The sequence below is a fragment of the Humulus lupulus genome, chromosome 4, assembly GCF_963169125.1.
Source record: "Humulus lupulus chromosome 4, drHumLupu1.1, whole genome shotgun sequence".
In the NCBI taxonomy this organism is placed as follows: domain Eukaryota; kingdom Viridiplantae; phylum Streptophyta; class Magnoliopsida; order Rosales; family Cannabaceae; genus Humulus; species Humulus lupulus.
The window spans coordinates 248,738,700-248,753,162 of NC_084796.1; the positions used below are offsets into that span (position 1 = coordinate 248,738,700).

The window sequence follows — 14,463 nt, forward strand, 5'->3', positions numbered from 1 at the left end:
AAAATAATATTTTTCTTAAATTTAAGAGTTTTTTTTTAGGTAAAAATTAATACTTTTCTAAAATTTGAGAAACCTTTAGGGTGGAGCCCTAGGCGTAGGCCTAGCTCGCCTATACTCTGGCACAACCATATACGCATCCCTAAAGCACACAATGCTCAAAGTACATCTATCTCACAAATCACACAATGCTCACAAAAAGATCACTCACTTTTACTCTTGCAACTCACACACTCGATAGATTCACAATATTCAAGAAAATACTTAAACTTGTACCCTTACTAGTAGAATTCTCTTTGCTTCCCTGTCTCTAAAAAAAAGTGTACCAATCGGATGGAAGGAACTTGCCCACCAAGAAAAAGATGGGCATTCGAGCTACATGAATTTGACATTAACCCTAATTACACATGTAAATTATTCATTTTAATCAGGGGTTTGGTACAAAATGACATTTAATAGTTTGTGAAAGTAAGCAAATATTCATGTTTTTAATTTTGTAGTAAAATATCCTAACAATTTTTTTAATAGGGGTATTTGCGGCATAAATACCTAATGTTTTCAGTTTTATACACTTATATACCACATCATTTTTTTTCGACAGATTAAATACCAAACGTTATGATTTGGATATTTCCATCAATACCACTCCGTTAAATACTATTATGGATGATTAGAATGCCATGTCTCATGATCTTATATTAGTTCATTTCATATTAATATTTAAAAAAATAATTTCAACATTATTTAAAATCAGAAAAAAGAATTAAAAATATGTTTAAAGTATAAAAATTAAAATTTATCAAAAAAATTATAAAAAATTAATTTAATTAAATTTAAAAATAAGTTTAATTAGTTTTTTTAAAAGGGTTTTTTTTTATGTAAATTTAAAAATAATATCTATTTAATTAAAACATGTCATTTTTCTAAAAAAGAGAGTATTCATGGTAAGGAAAAAAATGGGAAATAAGTAATAGGCCCACTAAGCTAAAGCCCAGGCCCAACTAAATTGCCCAAAAAAGAAAAAATTCAAATGTTTCATCTTTCTCTCTCCATCTCATCACCTGGTTCTGGTTTCAGTTGTTCGATTCGTCTCCCGAGTACCGATTTCACCTCCAAGCTCATTCCTTTCTTCGATTCTATTACTCTTCTTCTTTTCTTTCCTCAAACCCTAATATTCGTATTGAATTCTTGATTTGATTTGGGGTTTTAGGGTTTTAGGCAGAATTATACAATGGATGAGGATCAAGAGATGGAGAAGTTTGGAATGGACAACGATTTCGAAGACGCGCAATGGATTGGGGGCGAGTTCTACTACCGGAAGCGCAAAGAAAAGCCTCTCCAGACCAAAGACGATGCCCTTTATGGTGTATTTGCTGATGATGATGACGACGACGACGATGATTACCCTAGAAAGCAGCGCCGCAAGGATCGTAATCAGCCTAACCTTTCCAAGCCTGTCAATTTCGTCTCCACTGGTACTGTCATGCCCACCCAGGAGATTGAGAACCACTCTAAGGAAGCTATTGATGCCGATAATCATGACGATAGTGCTCCACGCCCGGGTCTTGGTCTGGGTTTTGGCTCTTCTACTGTAACGAAGGCTTCGGCTGAGGCTGTTGAAGGAGTTGATGACGAGGATGACGGCGAAAGCTTCTTGCCCACGGCTTTTGGGAAGAAGATAATGGAGGGTGCTCAGAGGAGGGAAAAAGAAAGACAACAACAGAAGAGGCTTAAGTTGCTTCAGCAGAATGATTCTCAACAATCCCAGAGTGGTAAACGCCAATCTGATGCTGCTGGGAATGTTGGAGTGTTTGAGAAACATACCAAAGGTATTGGGATGAAGCTCCTTGAGAAAATGGGGTATAAAGGAGGAGGTCTTGGCAAGAACGAGCAAGGGATTGTTGCCCCGATTGAGGCCAAGTTGAGGCCTAAGAATATGGGAATGGGATATAATGATTACAAGGAGGCTGAGAAAGTGCCAACACTACAAGAATTGACTAAGCCCAAGCCTACGGCCGTGCCTTTGGCTGCCTCAACTCAGCCCTCCAAGGAAAAGCTCTGGTCGAAACGAGCACTAGCTAAACAAAAGAAGAATCTTGATTACATGACAGCTGAGGAATTGCTTGCTAAAAAGCAGGAGCAGCAAGGTGGCGGCGCTGAGGTTGTTGTTCAAAGGGTGTTGGATATGCGTGGTCCCCAGGTTCGTGTTGTGACCAACTTAGAGAATTTGAATGCTGAAGAGCGATCCAAGGAAGAAGACATTCCCATGCCCGAGATTCAGCATAATGTGAGGTTGATAGTGGATTTAACCGAGCTCGATATTCAGAAGATTGATAGGGATTTGAGGATGGAGAGGGACACAGCAATGGCGTTGAAAGACGAGAAGGAAAGATTAGAAGTTGAGGCGGCAAGACAGAAGAAACAACTAGATAGCATGGAGGAGATCATGGGTGTACTGGACCGATTGGGAGAAGAGAATTCTATGGGAATCTTAACTTTGGATTCACTTGCAAAGTGCTTTAGTGACTTACAAAGAAGATATGCTGAAGAGTATAAGTTGTGCAATTTATCCTGTATTGCCTGCTCGTTTGCTTTGCCTTTGTTTATTAGGGTGTTTCAAGGCTGGGACCCTCTTCGAAACCCGTCTCATGGTTTAGAGATGGTATCTGCTTGGAAGGCTTTGCTTCAAGGAGCGGAATCCTTGGATATATGGGACTCAGCTTCTCCATATTCTCAACTGATTTCTGAGGTTGTGGTGCCTGCCGTGAGAATCTCTGCCGTCAATACTTGGCAGGCTAGGCACCCGGAACCCATGCTTGGATTTATAGATTCTTGGGAGAAGCTGTTGCCTTCATCAGTTCTTGAGACCATATTGGATGATGTAGTTATGCCGAAATTAAGGAGTGCTGTGGACACATGGGAGCCGCACCGGGAGACTGTTTGTATCCATGTCTGGGTGCACCCATGGCTGCCGCTGTTGGGACACAAGTTGGAGGATGTTTATCAAACAATACGCTCCAAATTGAGTAATGTTCTTGGTGCTTGGCATCCTAGTGATGGTTCTGCTTTTATTTTACTATCACCATGGAAGTTTGTTTTTGACTCAATCAGTTGGGAACAATTAATGCGTAGATTTATAGTTCCCAAATTATCGCTTATCCTGCAAGAGTTCCAGGTGAACCCTGCTAATCAAAAGCAGCTTGATCAGTTTGATTGGGTCATAAAGTGGGCCTCTGTTATACCGATTCATCTTATGGTAGATATGCTGGAGAAGTTTTTCTTTCCCCAGTGGCTACAGGTTTTGTACCATTGGTTGTGTTCAAACCCAAATTTTGAAGAGGTTACAAAGTGGTTTTTGGGATGGAAAGAACTTCTTCCTAAGGAGCTTTTATCAAATGAGAATATCCGGTCTCAGCTTAACTGTGGTCTGGAAATGATGAATAGGGCTGTTGAAGGTATGGAAGTAGTCCAACCAGGTTTGAAAGAAAATCTTAGCTATCTTAGAGTTCTTGAGCAAAGACAGTTTGAGGCTCAGCAAAAAGCTGCTGCACAACAAGCTGCTGCAAGCTTTGGTGGCACAAGTAGTATGGATGGCCCTGAGTTGAGCATGAAAGAAGTTGTCGAGGCCTATGCACAACAACATGGCTTGCTTTTTAAACCAAAACCTGGGAGGATGCACAATGGTCACCAAATATTTGGCTTCGGCCATGTAAGTATCATAGTAGACTCTCTAAATCAAAGAATATATGCTCAAACAGAGGAAGCTTGGTCTTTGGTATCTCTTGAACGATTGCTGGATCTGCACAACAATTCTCTTTTAAAAAGACGCTGAGTTATGTTTTGCTCATCTGGGTTAGTTGCAACTGTTCGGCAGTTTCTTTAAAGGTGAGCTTCTATCTTTAAAACGAGGAAATTTATCATTTGATTTTATTCAATATCCAGAACAAAACATTTTTTGCCTCAATTGTATCTTTCTACTTTCCCGTATCATCATGTTGTCATTATTGACATTTATATGTAAGAATTTTGCTGTCAACCCCTTGCACCTTTTCTTGAAGCAAAATTTTCATGTCTTTTTGCTTGAAACTAGTTTTACTACATGCTGTCTTATATTTGTCTCTAGTCTTTTATACCTAAATACCAGCTTTAAGCCATACTACATAGTGGTGATTTTGCTGAGTTGCAATGAGAGGTTTTTTGGTTGGTGTCAATAAGACAGATGAAATTCTGACAGTGTGTTGCTGATTAAGTTTCTAAGTAATTGTTTTTTTTAGGAGAGCATAGAAGGTAGGACTACATGGAATTGAAGTGTAAATGAAGAGGGCTGAAATAAATAAGTCTAAGAATATGAATTTGCTTTGTGCTTTATGCTTTTACTTTCAAGAGTTAGATGTAAGAATATAGAATGAAAGTATAGATCAAGGTATACCTTCCTTATATGCTTTATGATTTGTTATTATTTATTGATTAGAGTAATGATATGTGCACTCAAAATATCCACCCAAACCTTAGACACCCAAACCTTAGACACAGAGATGTGGCAATTTAACCTAGCCAATCACATTTATTAAAACTAAGACTCATTGTTTTAAAATGCAGTGACACGTCACTGTGTGTAATGTTTGTGTACATATTTTGGGTGCACATATCATTACTCTGTTGATTAATGGTTACCAGGCCCTCTTTGGTTTGAACTGCTGACTTCTTTTGTTGAATATAAGGATGAGTACTTTTGAATCTGATGTTGGAGAAATATAGCGACATCTCTTAAAATGTAAATGATCTTAGTACTCTGTCTAAAATCATGCTGCTTTATGGGTATTGGGAATGTTATTAAGTTGGTGTAATTAAGCTTTCCAAGATGTTTCTATTATATTATCTTACATTAGAGATTTTCTTAACAAACATTACAACTATATGGATGGATAACTCACCCAACATTTGCAGCAATTTATTGTTTTTCGTCTGTCACGATAACTAGAACCTTGACCAATGTCTGTCCTTAACTCATGTACTGGATGGTGCAGAGTGGTTGGCGATCATTGACCCTATTTTTCTCAGGCTGTTAACATATTTTCATCAGTGGCATTGTTTCGAAATGTGGATCGATACAGGACCTAGAAGAAAACAACTAGGTTAACTTCATCTTTTTCATGCCTTGTGTGATTTACTGTTTCTACTGATTGTGCAGTGAAGAAACTTAGTCTTGACATCTTTATTTTTACTTTCAGCCCTCTATTTCCACAGCCTCACAAATGTATAGACTCCCATCGTCACGGTTTCGAGGGGAATTTTTTCCTCGCCGTTCGCTATTCTCCTCAAGCAGGGCTACTAAACTTGTGAGTCTATAAAATTCTACTAAAAACTATTAGCACAATGAAAAATCTCACCATATCATTGTATCTTGTTGTATACAGATTTTGCACATGTAAAATATGTGAAGATCATTTTTTGTTCACTATTCCAATCTAACTTATCCATTCGTCTTTATCTTCTTCTTTCTCGATCTTGAATTTCCCTTCTTTGTGTGATTTTATTTCCTATTTATTGAAGGCTCATTTTATCAAATTGCTATTGGAGAAGGAACCAATGGATTGAAGATGAGTATGGATGGATAATTGTACAGATTGATGCTTCAAACTTCATCTGTTATACTCTCATTTTTGCATAATGCTTCATGTGTTTTGAAACACTCAATTCATAGTGGATGTTTTAAACTTCCATATGATTTCATAAGCGAGTGATTTGTAAATTTACCTATGATATAATTCAAATCAATGCCTGATGATTTAACTTTTCGTATTCATCAATACATGAAAATATAGAATGATTAATTTATGCTTCGCATTCATGATAATATACTTTTAAATTGACAAGGATGAAAAGTTTATTTTTCATTCAAAATAAATAGGCCTTTGTTTAGAACTTTAGATTATGCTTTGGAAAAAAAAAATTCTAGTGGGAAATGACTGAAATATAGAAAAAGTTGCTTTCTTAAAATTCCATTCATTGTTTTTCATAATTTTTTTATTATTTATTTTGTGAAAGATAAGAAAAAAATTCCAAACACTCCAAAGTAAAATTAAATAAACTCATCCTTCAAAAAATAAATAAATAAACTTAATTATATCCATCCCGCCAACCCTAACCCCAAAAAAACACACTCAATAATCATTTTAATAAAGTTAAAGAAGTTAAGGGACACTTGCAGTGCTGATATAGTGATATTGGTACAATCCAATATTAGAATCTAGATATTTGAATCTCATATAGTGTATGATAAGCATCTTAAGATATCAAATAACGACTCTTTAATAAATATTGAGCCAAAAAAAAAACCTTTGCCAAACCATATGAATCTTGTGATCTCTCCATAATAAAGACCCAAATTACATTTGGCAAAAAAATATAAAAAAAGACCCAAATTACAAATTCCAAAAGTTCAACCTCAATCTACGAAGCCCCAAATTAGGTAGAAGGATGTGGACATCTATAAGTCATAAACACATGTAACCTAAAAACATTGTGAAGCTAGTTCCTGTAATGTATTTATATATATAGATATATTTATATATATATACTTTCATTGATACACAAATACGTACATGTACATCCCTGATCAGCGTGCTACTGGGCATGAAAATACACTGCACAGATTACACCCCAGACAAATGAAATGAATAATCCTCCCAGCTTCCCCACAAGCAGAACAAAAAAAAAAGTAAAAATGAAACTAAAGTCCACAAATTATAATCCTGAAGTTTTGTTGATATTTTCCAATGAAAAAACTGCACCAGATACGGACTCATTCGACGGTTGAGAGTGCGACATCAGAATATAGATGACCCACAAGTGTAGGCAGACAAGGTATACCAAAGACCATAGTTTGGCCGTTGGATTCCTCTTCAAAAACACTGCTCCTGCCAAGAATATGGCATCGAACTGTTGAACCAATGAATACAAATGCTTCTTGCTTGAACGAATTTTGTCTTCGATTAGAGGCTTCAACTTTGAATCAGAGAGCTCCCATGTTCCTGATTCTAAGTCCCTCGATGATGATGTGCTGGAGAAGTCGGTCATTGATTTGTTTTCTTCGAGCATCTTTGAAACTGCCTGCAAGATGCACGAACACGCGTGCAAATTATACAAAGTTTCTTCTGAAATTAGGTTAAATTATTTAGGAAAGAGTAGCGTACCTCAATTCTGAATAGAATGGTAGCCTTCTCTGAAGAAAGAGCCTCAACCTGGTTGAAGCAATATAAATGCAAATTAATGAGATCACTTAGCAAGGCCACTAGAGAGAGTATTATCATAAATTCCTCAACTACCAACAGATAAATAAATTACAAAAAAAAAAAAAAAAAAAATCATCTTGGATTTAATCTTCAACTATTTTCTGACAGGAACCAGTTGCTGACATTTCAGAAGCATATGAATAGGTAAATTGTCTTGATCACTGCCTCACAATAAATGACGAAATCTGAGGCATGGTACTATATATGCCGAAGCAGAAAGTGAAAGTTTACGGTGGGTTTGTAAGGTTTTACTTTTCTTATCCATTAAACTAAGACCTCAAAAGATGAATGGATGTAGAGGGAATAACTAGCTTTATGGGATTTATCACAAGCTTTTGTCCAATAAAATTTTAATTTACCTATGAATTGGATTGAAAATAAGTATGTTTAAAGTGACAAACCTGTGCTTGTTTCTGAATTAAATGGTCAGTCATCTGGTTAAGCCTGCGTTTTAGCTCAACCTCTACTTCTGTCGGTTCCTCCAATTCTCTCCTAGTCATGTCAATATTCAGTTCCAGCTGCTTTGCCTGAAACACAATCATTTTATAAACAATGCTGCTGTTGATAACCAATCAAATTCCAAATATATAGCAGAACAGGAATAACCACATTCTGAAAAGCCAAAAAGTGTGGAACCAGTCCAAAGCCGTTAACCTCAATTAATCCATTAAAGCTTAATAATCTTACTATTAAATCCACAACATTCTCTGGTCGTAACTCAAAACTTAGTCAACTGAAGGCATATACTTTCGACCACGTAGATCAATACTCTTGGTGTGATTGAGACTATAACACACATTGCATAAACAAACCTATAAACCTAACAAATTGACAGAAAAGGATCATAACAACGGTCATCACTTTTAGCATATAAAATAGGTACTTAGCTCTAGCTGTAGTGGGAAAATGCATTGAAGCATGTTTAAAAAAAATCTAGTTATCTATGGTTATGACATCTTCAAGCAATAAACATTTAGAGCAGGAATTAATGTTAAACATAAGGTTTCATTTTAAAAATGGTTGATTATGGGAAAGCAATCCAGATTTTGGAGCAGAACTGGCTGGCTACTTTTGATAAGATGGTTGACTGGGTGGCTACCATTTTAGAAGGTTTTATAATAAATTACAGACGTAGAAAGTCAGGAATGTTAGGGGTTTCGTTATGAAGTTTTCAAAGATTCAAGGAGCAGTGGAGAACATTATCATCCGAAGGGAAATGGCTTGTTGAGGGTGGTTAAATAATACGATCTTCTAAGACGTGGAAGACAGTCTAAATACCATTTGGAAATATGGGGTGACTCTTTGGATCTTTAAACACTAAGAATTTTGATGTTTGCCATTTTCGATGCTAGCTAATTATTGTCACCTTTGTTTGCAAGTATAGATGACATCTCTTATCTTTTTCTTTTTTTTTTTCAAAAAAAACTTGTATTAATGGAAAGATAACACAAGAAAGTTGGGAAAAAAAGAGAACAGCAACAAAACCCCAAAGAAGTTAGAAATTCACTGATTCCAATATCTAACTAAATTGGAAAATATGACTCCTTTAAACACTTTTACATTGTGCACCAATGTTGCTACCCAATATCTTGTCATCGCTACTATTCTATTAATATACAATTTCTCATTTCTTATAAAAGAAAAAGAAGCATAAAAACCTAGAAACATCTTCATACGTCCTAAACAATGGCAGAAACGCATAGTTTGGATTTAACACTGCACATGTGGCCACAAGGTTTCTCCTTAAAAAAAATGTAGCACTCTCAAACCAAAAAGTAAAGCACACAAAACACAAACTCACACATGAGATGAGACAGTGTCCAAGAACATACGACTACACGGATACAATGGCTAAGAAGTTAAGAAAGCACAAACATTTTCAGCATAGTAAGCAAAAAAAGAATAAAAAACATAACAAAACAATGAATCACAATGTTGTAACAATTAAACATGTGCAAATAAGAAAGTTAAACACAAACAAATATGAAATGCAAACCTTATTTTGCAATTTTCCAATTTTATCAGTCGCAAGAGAGTACTCTGCCTCCAGTATCTCAAGTTCAACTCCTTTTGAGGCCGCAAGCTGCAATTTTTAAATCATCACGCAGAGGACAAATAAACCATTTGATACAAAAAGAAATAGAACATAAAGCTAAAAAGAAAATGGGAATAAAAATCCAAAGGAAGATTATTAATCTTTTAACACAACCAATTTATCAAACATGTTGACAAGTAAAACCCGACTTACTTTCTTCAAAGATGTCCCAGTCCGATGACTATTAAAAATCTTCCTTTCCAGCTCTACAAGGAGATAAGGAAATTATATGTTATAGGGCGTGAAAAAGCCAACTTTGACGAAAACAATTGATATCGGCATACCTCCCATTAAACATGCTTTCACAACAAACTAACTAGATCATTGCATTACACAAGGGTATTCTCATAGAAAGGGAAGCTTTTGTTTGATGTTAGAAAACCACACAAGGTAGAATAAGTGATATTGTACTAGCAAGTGAAACAACAAGTTAGACCAAACCAATGGTAAAGAAAAAGAGGCCAAATGATTACAAAATCTCCAACATCCTGTCTCAACCCGCACAGGTTTCTGCTTTCCCCATTTCCAGATAAGAAAAGAAAACCAAATCCTCACCTATTACTTCATCATTTCTACTCCTATTGTTTTTCTACTGAAAAAAAGAGGCAGCTACAACACCATGCTTTTATTTATTTTTTTATTATAAGAGACCATACCTTCATTGTTCACTTCCTTCAACTCGATTTGTTGTCGAATTTCAGCCACTTCGTTAACCTATTGAAATATTGTCGAGTATATGGGATTAAATAATGAAGGCAAAAATAAAACAACGGGTGTGATTTAAAGATTCACCATATAATTATTTATCTGCTTGTACATTATTTACTTACACTGAAGGAATTGCAATAAAGAAATACAAAATAATAAATTTCGAAGGGTAATCACATTTCCTTATTCAGCCACTTGATATTAAGAGAGAGAGAGAGAGAGAGAGAGAGAGACTCTTCATTTTGATAGAACTTTACATCTCAGAATAACATTTTTTATTTACACTTGCTCTACAAAAGTTCTATAATTTACTAAAATAAGGACGGGGTAATAACCTTCTTCCATCCCATATATACACCCTCAGTGGTCCAACCTTCCAAATCTTTTCATACTGTTTTAATTTCATTCATCACAGAAAATAATCCAATAACATGACACGTCTGATCTAAAAAACAAATCTGATTTTTTTTTGCTGGAAAAAAACAAACTGATTAAGCATCTAAATCATACCTCTACTTCAAGATTCCACTGCACAGTGGCAAGAGATCTTGCAAGGTCTGCGTTCGCCGTCTGCAACACTTTTCACCTTTAGTAACCACTAACAACAAAGTTAACAAAAATATGTGTTGCCTAAACTTTAGAAAGAATCAACTGCCAAAAATAGCAAAAGAACCAAAAAAAAATGACAATTTAGATATACATTTTATTGCAGAAAAGAATACACGATGTCTAGTAATAATAGCAGGCAAAACAGCGTCTAATACCTCCAATTTAGCCAATCGTGCTAAGACTTCCATTCTTGTATTATTATGTTTTTGCTTCTCTAACTCAACAGCTTCCATCGTCTCCATCATAGTTAATTGCAGCTTTGAAGCCTAAATGATGAAGTAAAGAGTTAATGAAAGATTTTGAATGACTGTTTCAAACAAATTAAAAAGGCACCAATGAAAGAATGATCATGGCCTCGGCAAAGCAAAATCAGTGAAAATAATTATTTATTATTATTATTCAATATAAATATATTCCAAAATTCCTCAGAACTGGCTTAGCTGGCTCAAGTTCAAAATTGGTGCCTCCACCGAACCCCGCAATCTTTGGGAAGCATGGAAATAGATTTCAATGAGAAGTCAGCCAGCTAAATTTGTATACTAGGCTTTAAAAAATGGTTGTAGAACTAAAAATTCTGGTTTGAAAATTAATTTCTCAATAGAAAACCCTGCACTGTGCAGTGGACTAGTGGCGGACCATCTACAACACAAAACAAAAGGCAATAAAAATTCATTTCTGGAAATAGGATCTTAACCCACAAAATTCAAATCACTTATATCCTCTAATCTCACATAAAATTCCAGTTCCTTCTAGAGACGTTAGTTATTTCTCCTAAAAACTCTCATAGGAAGAATTCTGAAAAATATTGGTGATGGTAAAAATAATATAAAAGGAATCGAAAAATCTTCAACCCTTGGCCTTTCCTGTCTTGAGCATGTACAACCATGAAGGTTAATATTTTATAAAAATGCACCAAGTATTTAAAAAAATAGTTTGTTTTAGAAGGTGGAAAACGTAGTTTTTCGTAACAGCATAATATATAAATGTACAAATAAAAGCAACATTAGTCCAAATAATAAGATCAAATTCTGACGCGGTTTCTCCTATTCCATTGTAATAAATCTTTCAAACCAACCTCATCAACAAAACAAAAGGTACTGATATTAAGAATACCAGAACAAGAAGTAATGTAATGTTCTTTGAATCGTGTAGACTGTAGAGATTGGTATTGCCTGTTGTAAAATCCTAATCTTTTTTGTCTCTGTTATTGTGATTTTACACCACATTTTTCCTTGTATTTTCTCCATAATATTAATACAAAGTTTGTTTCTATTAAAAAAAAAACTATAACAAGAAAACCAGGTAAATTTACCTCTTGTGCTTGCTGTTTGGTTTGTTCTTCAAATATCTTCTCTAAGCTTTGCTTCTCTCCTTCCAATCTGGCAACCATATTTTCCCGTTCCTTGATGGCCTCCACAGCTTTAGCTGCCGCCTTTTCGGCCAGAATCTTTTCTCTTCTCCTTCTCCTTTCCTCTCTCTCCCGTTCATCTTCAGAGTCAGAACTTGAACCAGAATCTGATCTCGAATCAGAGCTCCCATAGCTCATTGAAGAGGAACTTTTCTTTAGATCATCAGAGGTAGAGCTTCTAGAAGCTACATGATTAGAATCATGTTTCCTCATTAGAGAACTCCCTAAACGATCACGGCCCTCAGCCATTTGCATCTTAACATCAGATACCACATCAACTTTCTCCACAGTTGACACCATTTCAGATTGAGTTATATGGTTTTTATTTACTGACTGCAAGGAAGTCTTCAAAGTGGAAGTTCTATTAGTTCCTTCATTTCCCTTATCAACTTCTCGCCCTTCCGAAAGCTTACCACCAGCACTCTGCAGCTTTACATTGGAAGATCTCCCTGTTGAATTTGAAAATCCAAGATCATCTCCATCACTGGCCTTCCCATTCAACTTGTTTTCTTCCACACTACTTGTTCTCCTCACCGGTTTTGAAACACTCTTATTATTCTTCTGATTCCTCCTAACCTCTGATCCAGCTGAAACTGAAGCAGAACCACCCTGCCGCCTCCCATCTTTCCTCAAACCCCGAATACCAGAATGTCCATTGCCACGACTCGAGGCACCAGATGTTGTAGGCTGACTCGGGGTACCAAGGAGTTGAGTCCAATCGCTATCGGTAAGCGTTGTTTTAGGTTTCGTAGTAGCATCCACGACCTCTTTGGGCGAACTCGAACTCTCATTCTTGCTATTACTAACACTAGGACTCTTAAGACTAATCGGATCACTACGCAATGTTCCATGAAAATCATTGTTTACCTGGGTTTTCTTCTTCAATTGGTCCTTCAGAGGCAAACTTGCTCCGGTTTTGGTTTCACTATCGAAATTCAATTCATCAATTTGGGACTTCTCATTTTTCTTGAGCGAATCCGCAGTTTTCTGATCAATCTGCGTCGCACATTCCAAAATTACAAATTAAACAGACAATTAAATCACAGATCCACTCCTATTGGAATCGAAATTAAACCCCCAAAGGACAAGCTCATTTCTATTGTTTCCCATGCTTTCTAGGGAACCAAACAGGAAAATAATAGCAGAAATTTCATTATCTTCTTTTTAAATAAGAAAAAAAGAGGAAGGAAAAGAGAAATTGACCTGCTGAAGAATGCTTTCTGCAGCTTTGAGCTTGGAAGAGATCCAATTCGCCATGATTGTTTTACTGAAGCTCCTTCCTTTAAGTTTTTCCCGAAAAGACTAAGGAGAGAGTATGGAAGATAAATTCATCAGAGAATGCGCATTTTAGCAAAACGCAGCGTTTGGAGAAAAGTAGAAGTGATTTTGATCATGCTAAGGTAACGGGACGTTGAGCGGTTTATCTGACAGGATCACCTCGTTTCCGTTTCGAAGCCGTTGATTTTGAGCGACCATACGGGAAAGGTTTAGTTAGTTGGTGCGGCTCCTACTGTGTGTTTGGTTTAATCCAGTAAGTTTTAACCATTCACACTTTATAATATAAATAATTATTACTTTTATTTAATAATATATAAAGTGTTAATTTTATAAAAAAAAAATTAAAAACTGTTTAAAAAAATTTTGAAATTGAAAAAATTTTATTTTCAAAATTTAATAAATTTTATTTAAAATTTTAAAAAATAATAAATAAAAATAGAATTACCAAACACATTTTATATTTAATTATCAAATTTTTAATTAATTAAATAAAAAATTATTCTTTTAAGTGTTACCAAACCATACTTATATTATTATAATATTCATTTTAAAATGATTACTTTCTATATTATAGTATTTTTCTAACATTTAGCATTTGAGTTAGCTCTCTGTAAAAAAAACGTATATAGAATACCAAAGAATTAACAAAATAACAAGTACTAAGAAAATAAATATTAAGCTTGGGGAGTTCTTTTTTTTTAGATTATTATAATCTAATCATATTAATTATTTCTCGGGTATAATATGAGCCTTTAGGACAATATATTCTTTAATGAATTAGAATGGTTGATACGAATGCATATTATTAATTTATTGATATGTTTGTTAATTAGAGTGCTCATGAATTGGAAACTCATTAAGATATTTATTTAATATTTTACTCGTATTTAGTAGTGAACAAACTATTTTACTAAGAAATTTTTGTGAATTATATATTTGTTTTGTGATTATACAGCCTATTAGTTTTGAAATTATGGATGACCAAAATAAATCTATGGAAATAGACTTTGAAATGAGAGAAGAAGATACCGATGAAGATAAACTGGTGGATAAGAACATGAAGAGTATAAAAG

General features: G+C 35.1%; 2 protein-coding genes across 3 annotated transcripts; one reads left to right on the forward strand and one right to left on the reverse strand.

Annotated features, from left to right (window-relative positions):
• Positions 1-1,035: 1,035 nt before the first annotated feature.
• Positions 1,036-5,795, forward strand: LOC133831644 (septin and tuftelin-interacting protein 1 homolog 1). Of its 2 annotated transcripts, none has more exons than XM_062262018.1 (4): positions 1,036-3,882; positions 5,025-5,132; positions 5,229-5,336; positions 5,551-5,795. In XM_062262018.1, exon 1 carries the CDS (start codon positions 1,229-1,231, stop codon positions 3,827-3,829), a length of 2,601 nt encoding a protein of 866 aa, XP_062118002.1. In that variant the 5' UTR covers positions 1,036-1,228; the 3' UTR covers positions 3,830-3,882; positions 5,025-5,132; positions 5,229-5,336; positions 5,551-5,795. The 2 variants fall into 2 exon arrangements, with proteins under 2 accessions (XP_062118002.1, XP_062118003.1); XM_062262019.1 differs by having other exon boundaries at positions 5,059-5,132.
• Positions 5,796-6,406: 611 nt separating this feature from the next.
• On the reverse strand, positions 6,407-13,576 carry LOC133831646 (golgin candidate 2). The gene is made up of 10 exons (XM_062262020.1): positions 13,316-13,576; positions 12,017-13,108; positions 10,860-10,970; positions 10,606-10,665; positions 10,044-10,101; positions 9,541-9,593; positions 9,289-9,375; positions 7,694-7,819; positions 7,194-7,241; positions 6,407-7,110 (listed from the first exon to the last, which is right to left on the reverse strand). Exons 1-10 carry the CDS (start codon positions 13,367-13,369, stop codon positions 6,745-6,747), a joined length of 2,055 nt encoding a protein of 684 aa, XP_062118004.1. The 5' UTR covers positions 13,370-13,576; the 3' UTR covers positions 6,407-6,744.
• Between the last annotated feature and the right edge of the window lie 887 nt (positions 13,577-14,463).

Bases quoted from the DNA above. Each gene is read 5' to 3' on its own strand.
- LOC133831644 (XM_062262018.1), top strand. From the start codon at position 1,229: ATGGATGAGGATCAAGAGATGGAGAAGTTTGGAATGGACAACGATTTC.
- LOC133831646 (XM_062262020.1), bottom strand. From the start codon at position 13,369: ATGGCGAATTGGATCTCTTCCAAGCTCAAAGCTGCAGAAAGCATTCTT. The intron at 13,109-13,315 runs GTCAATTTCTCT...TGTGCGACGCAG, and splicing joins CAGAAAGCATTCTTCAGCAG to ATTGATCAGAAAACTGCGGA. The intron at 10,666-10,859 runs GTATTAGACGCT...AAAGTGTTGCAG, and splicing joins CACGATTGGCTAAATTGGAG to ACGGCGAACGCAGACCTTGC.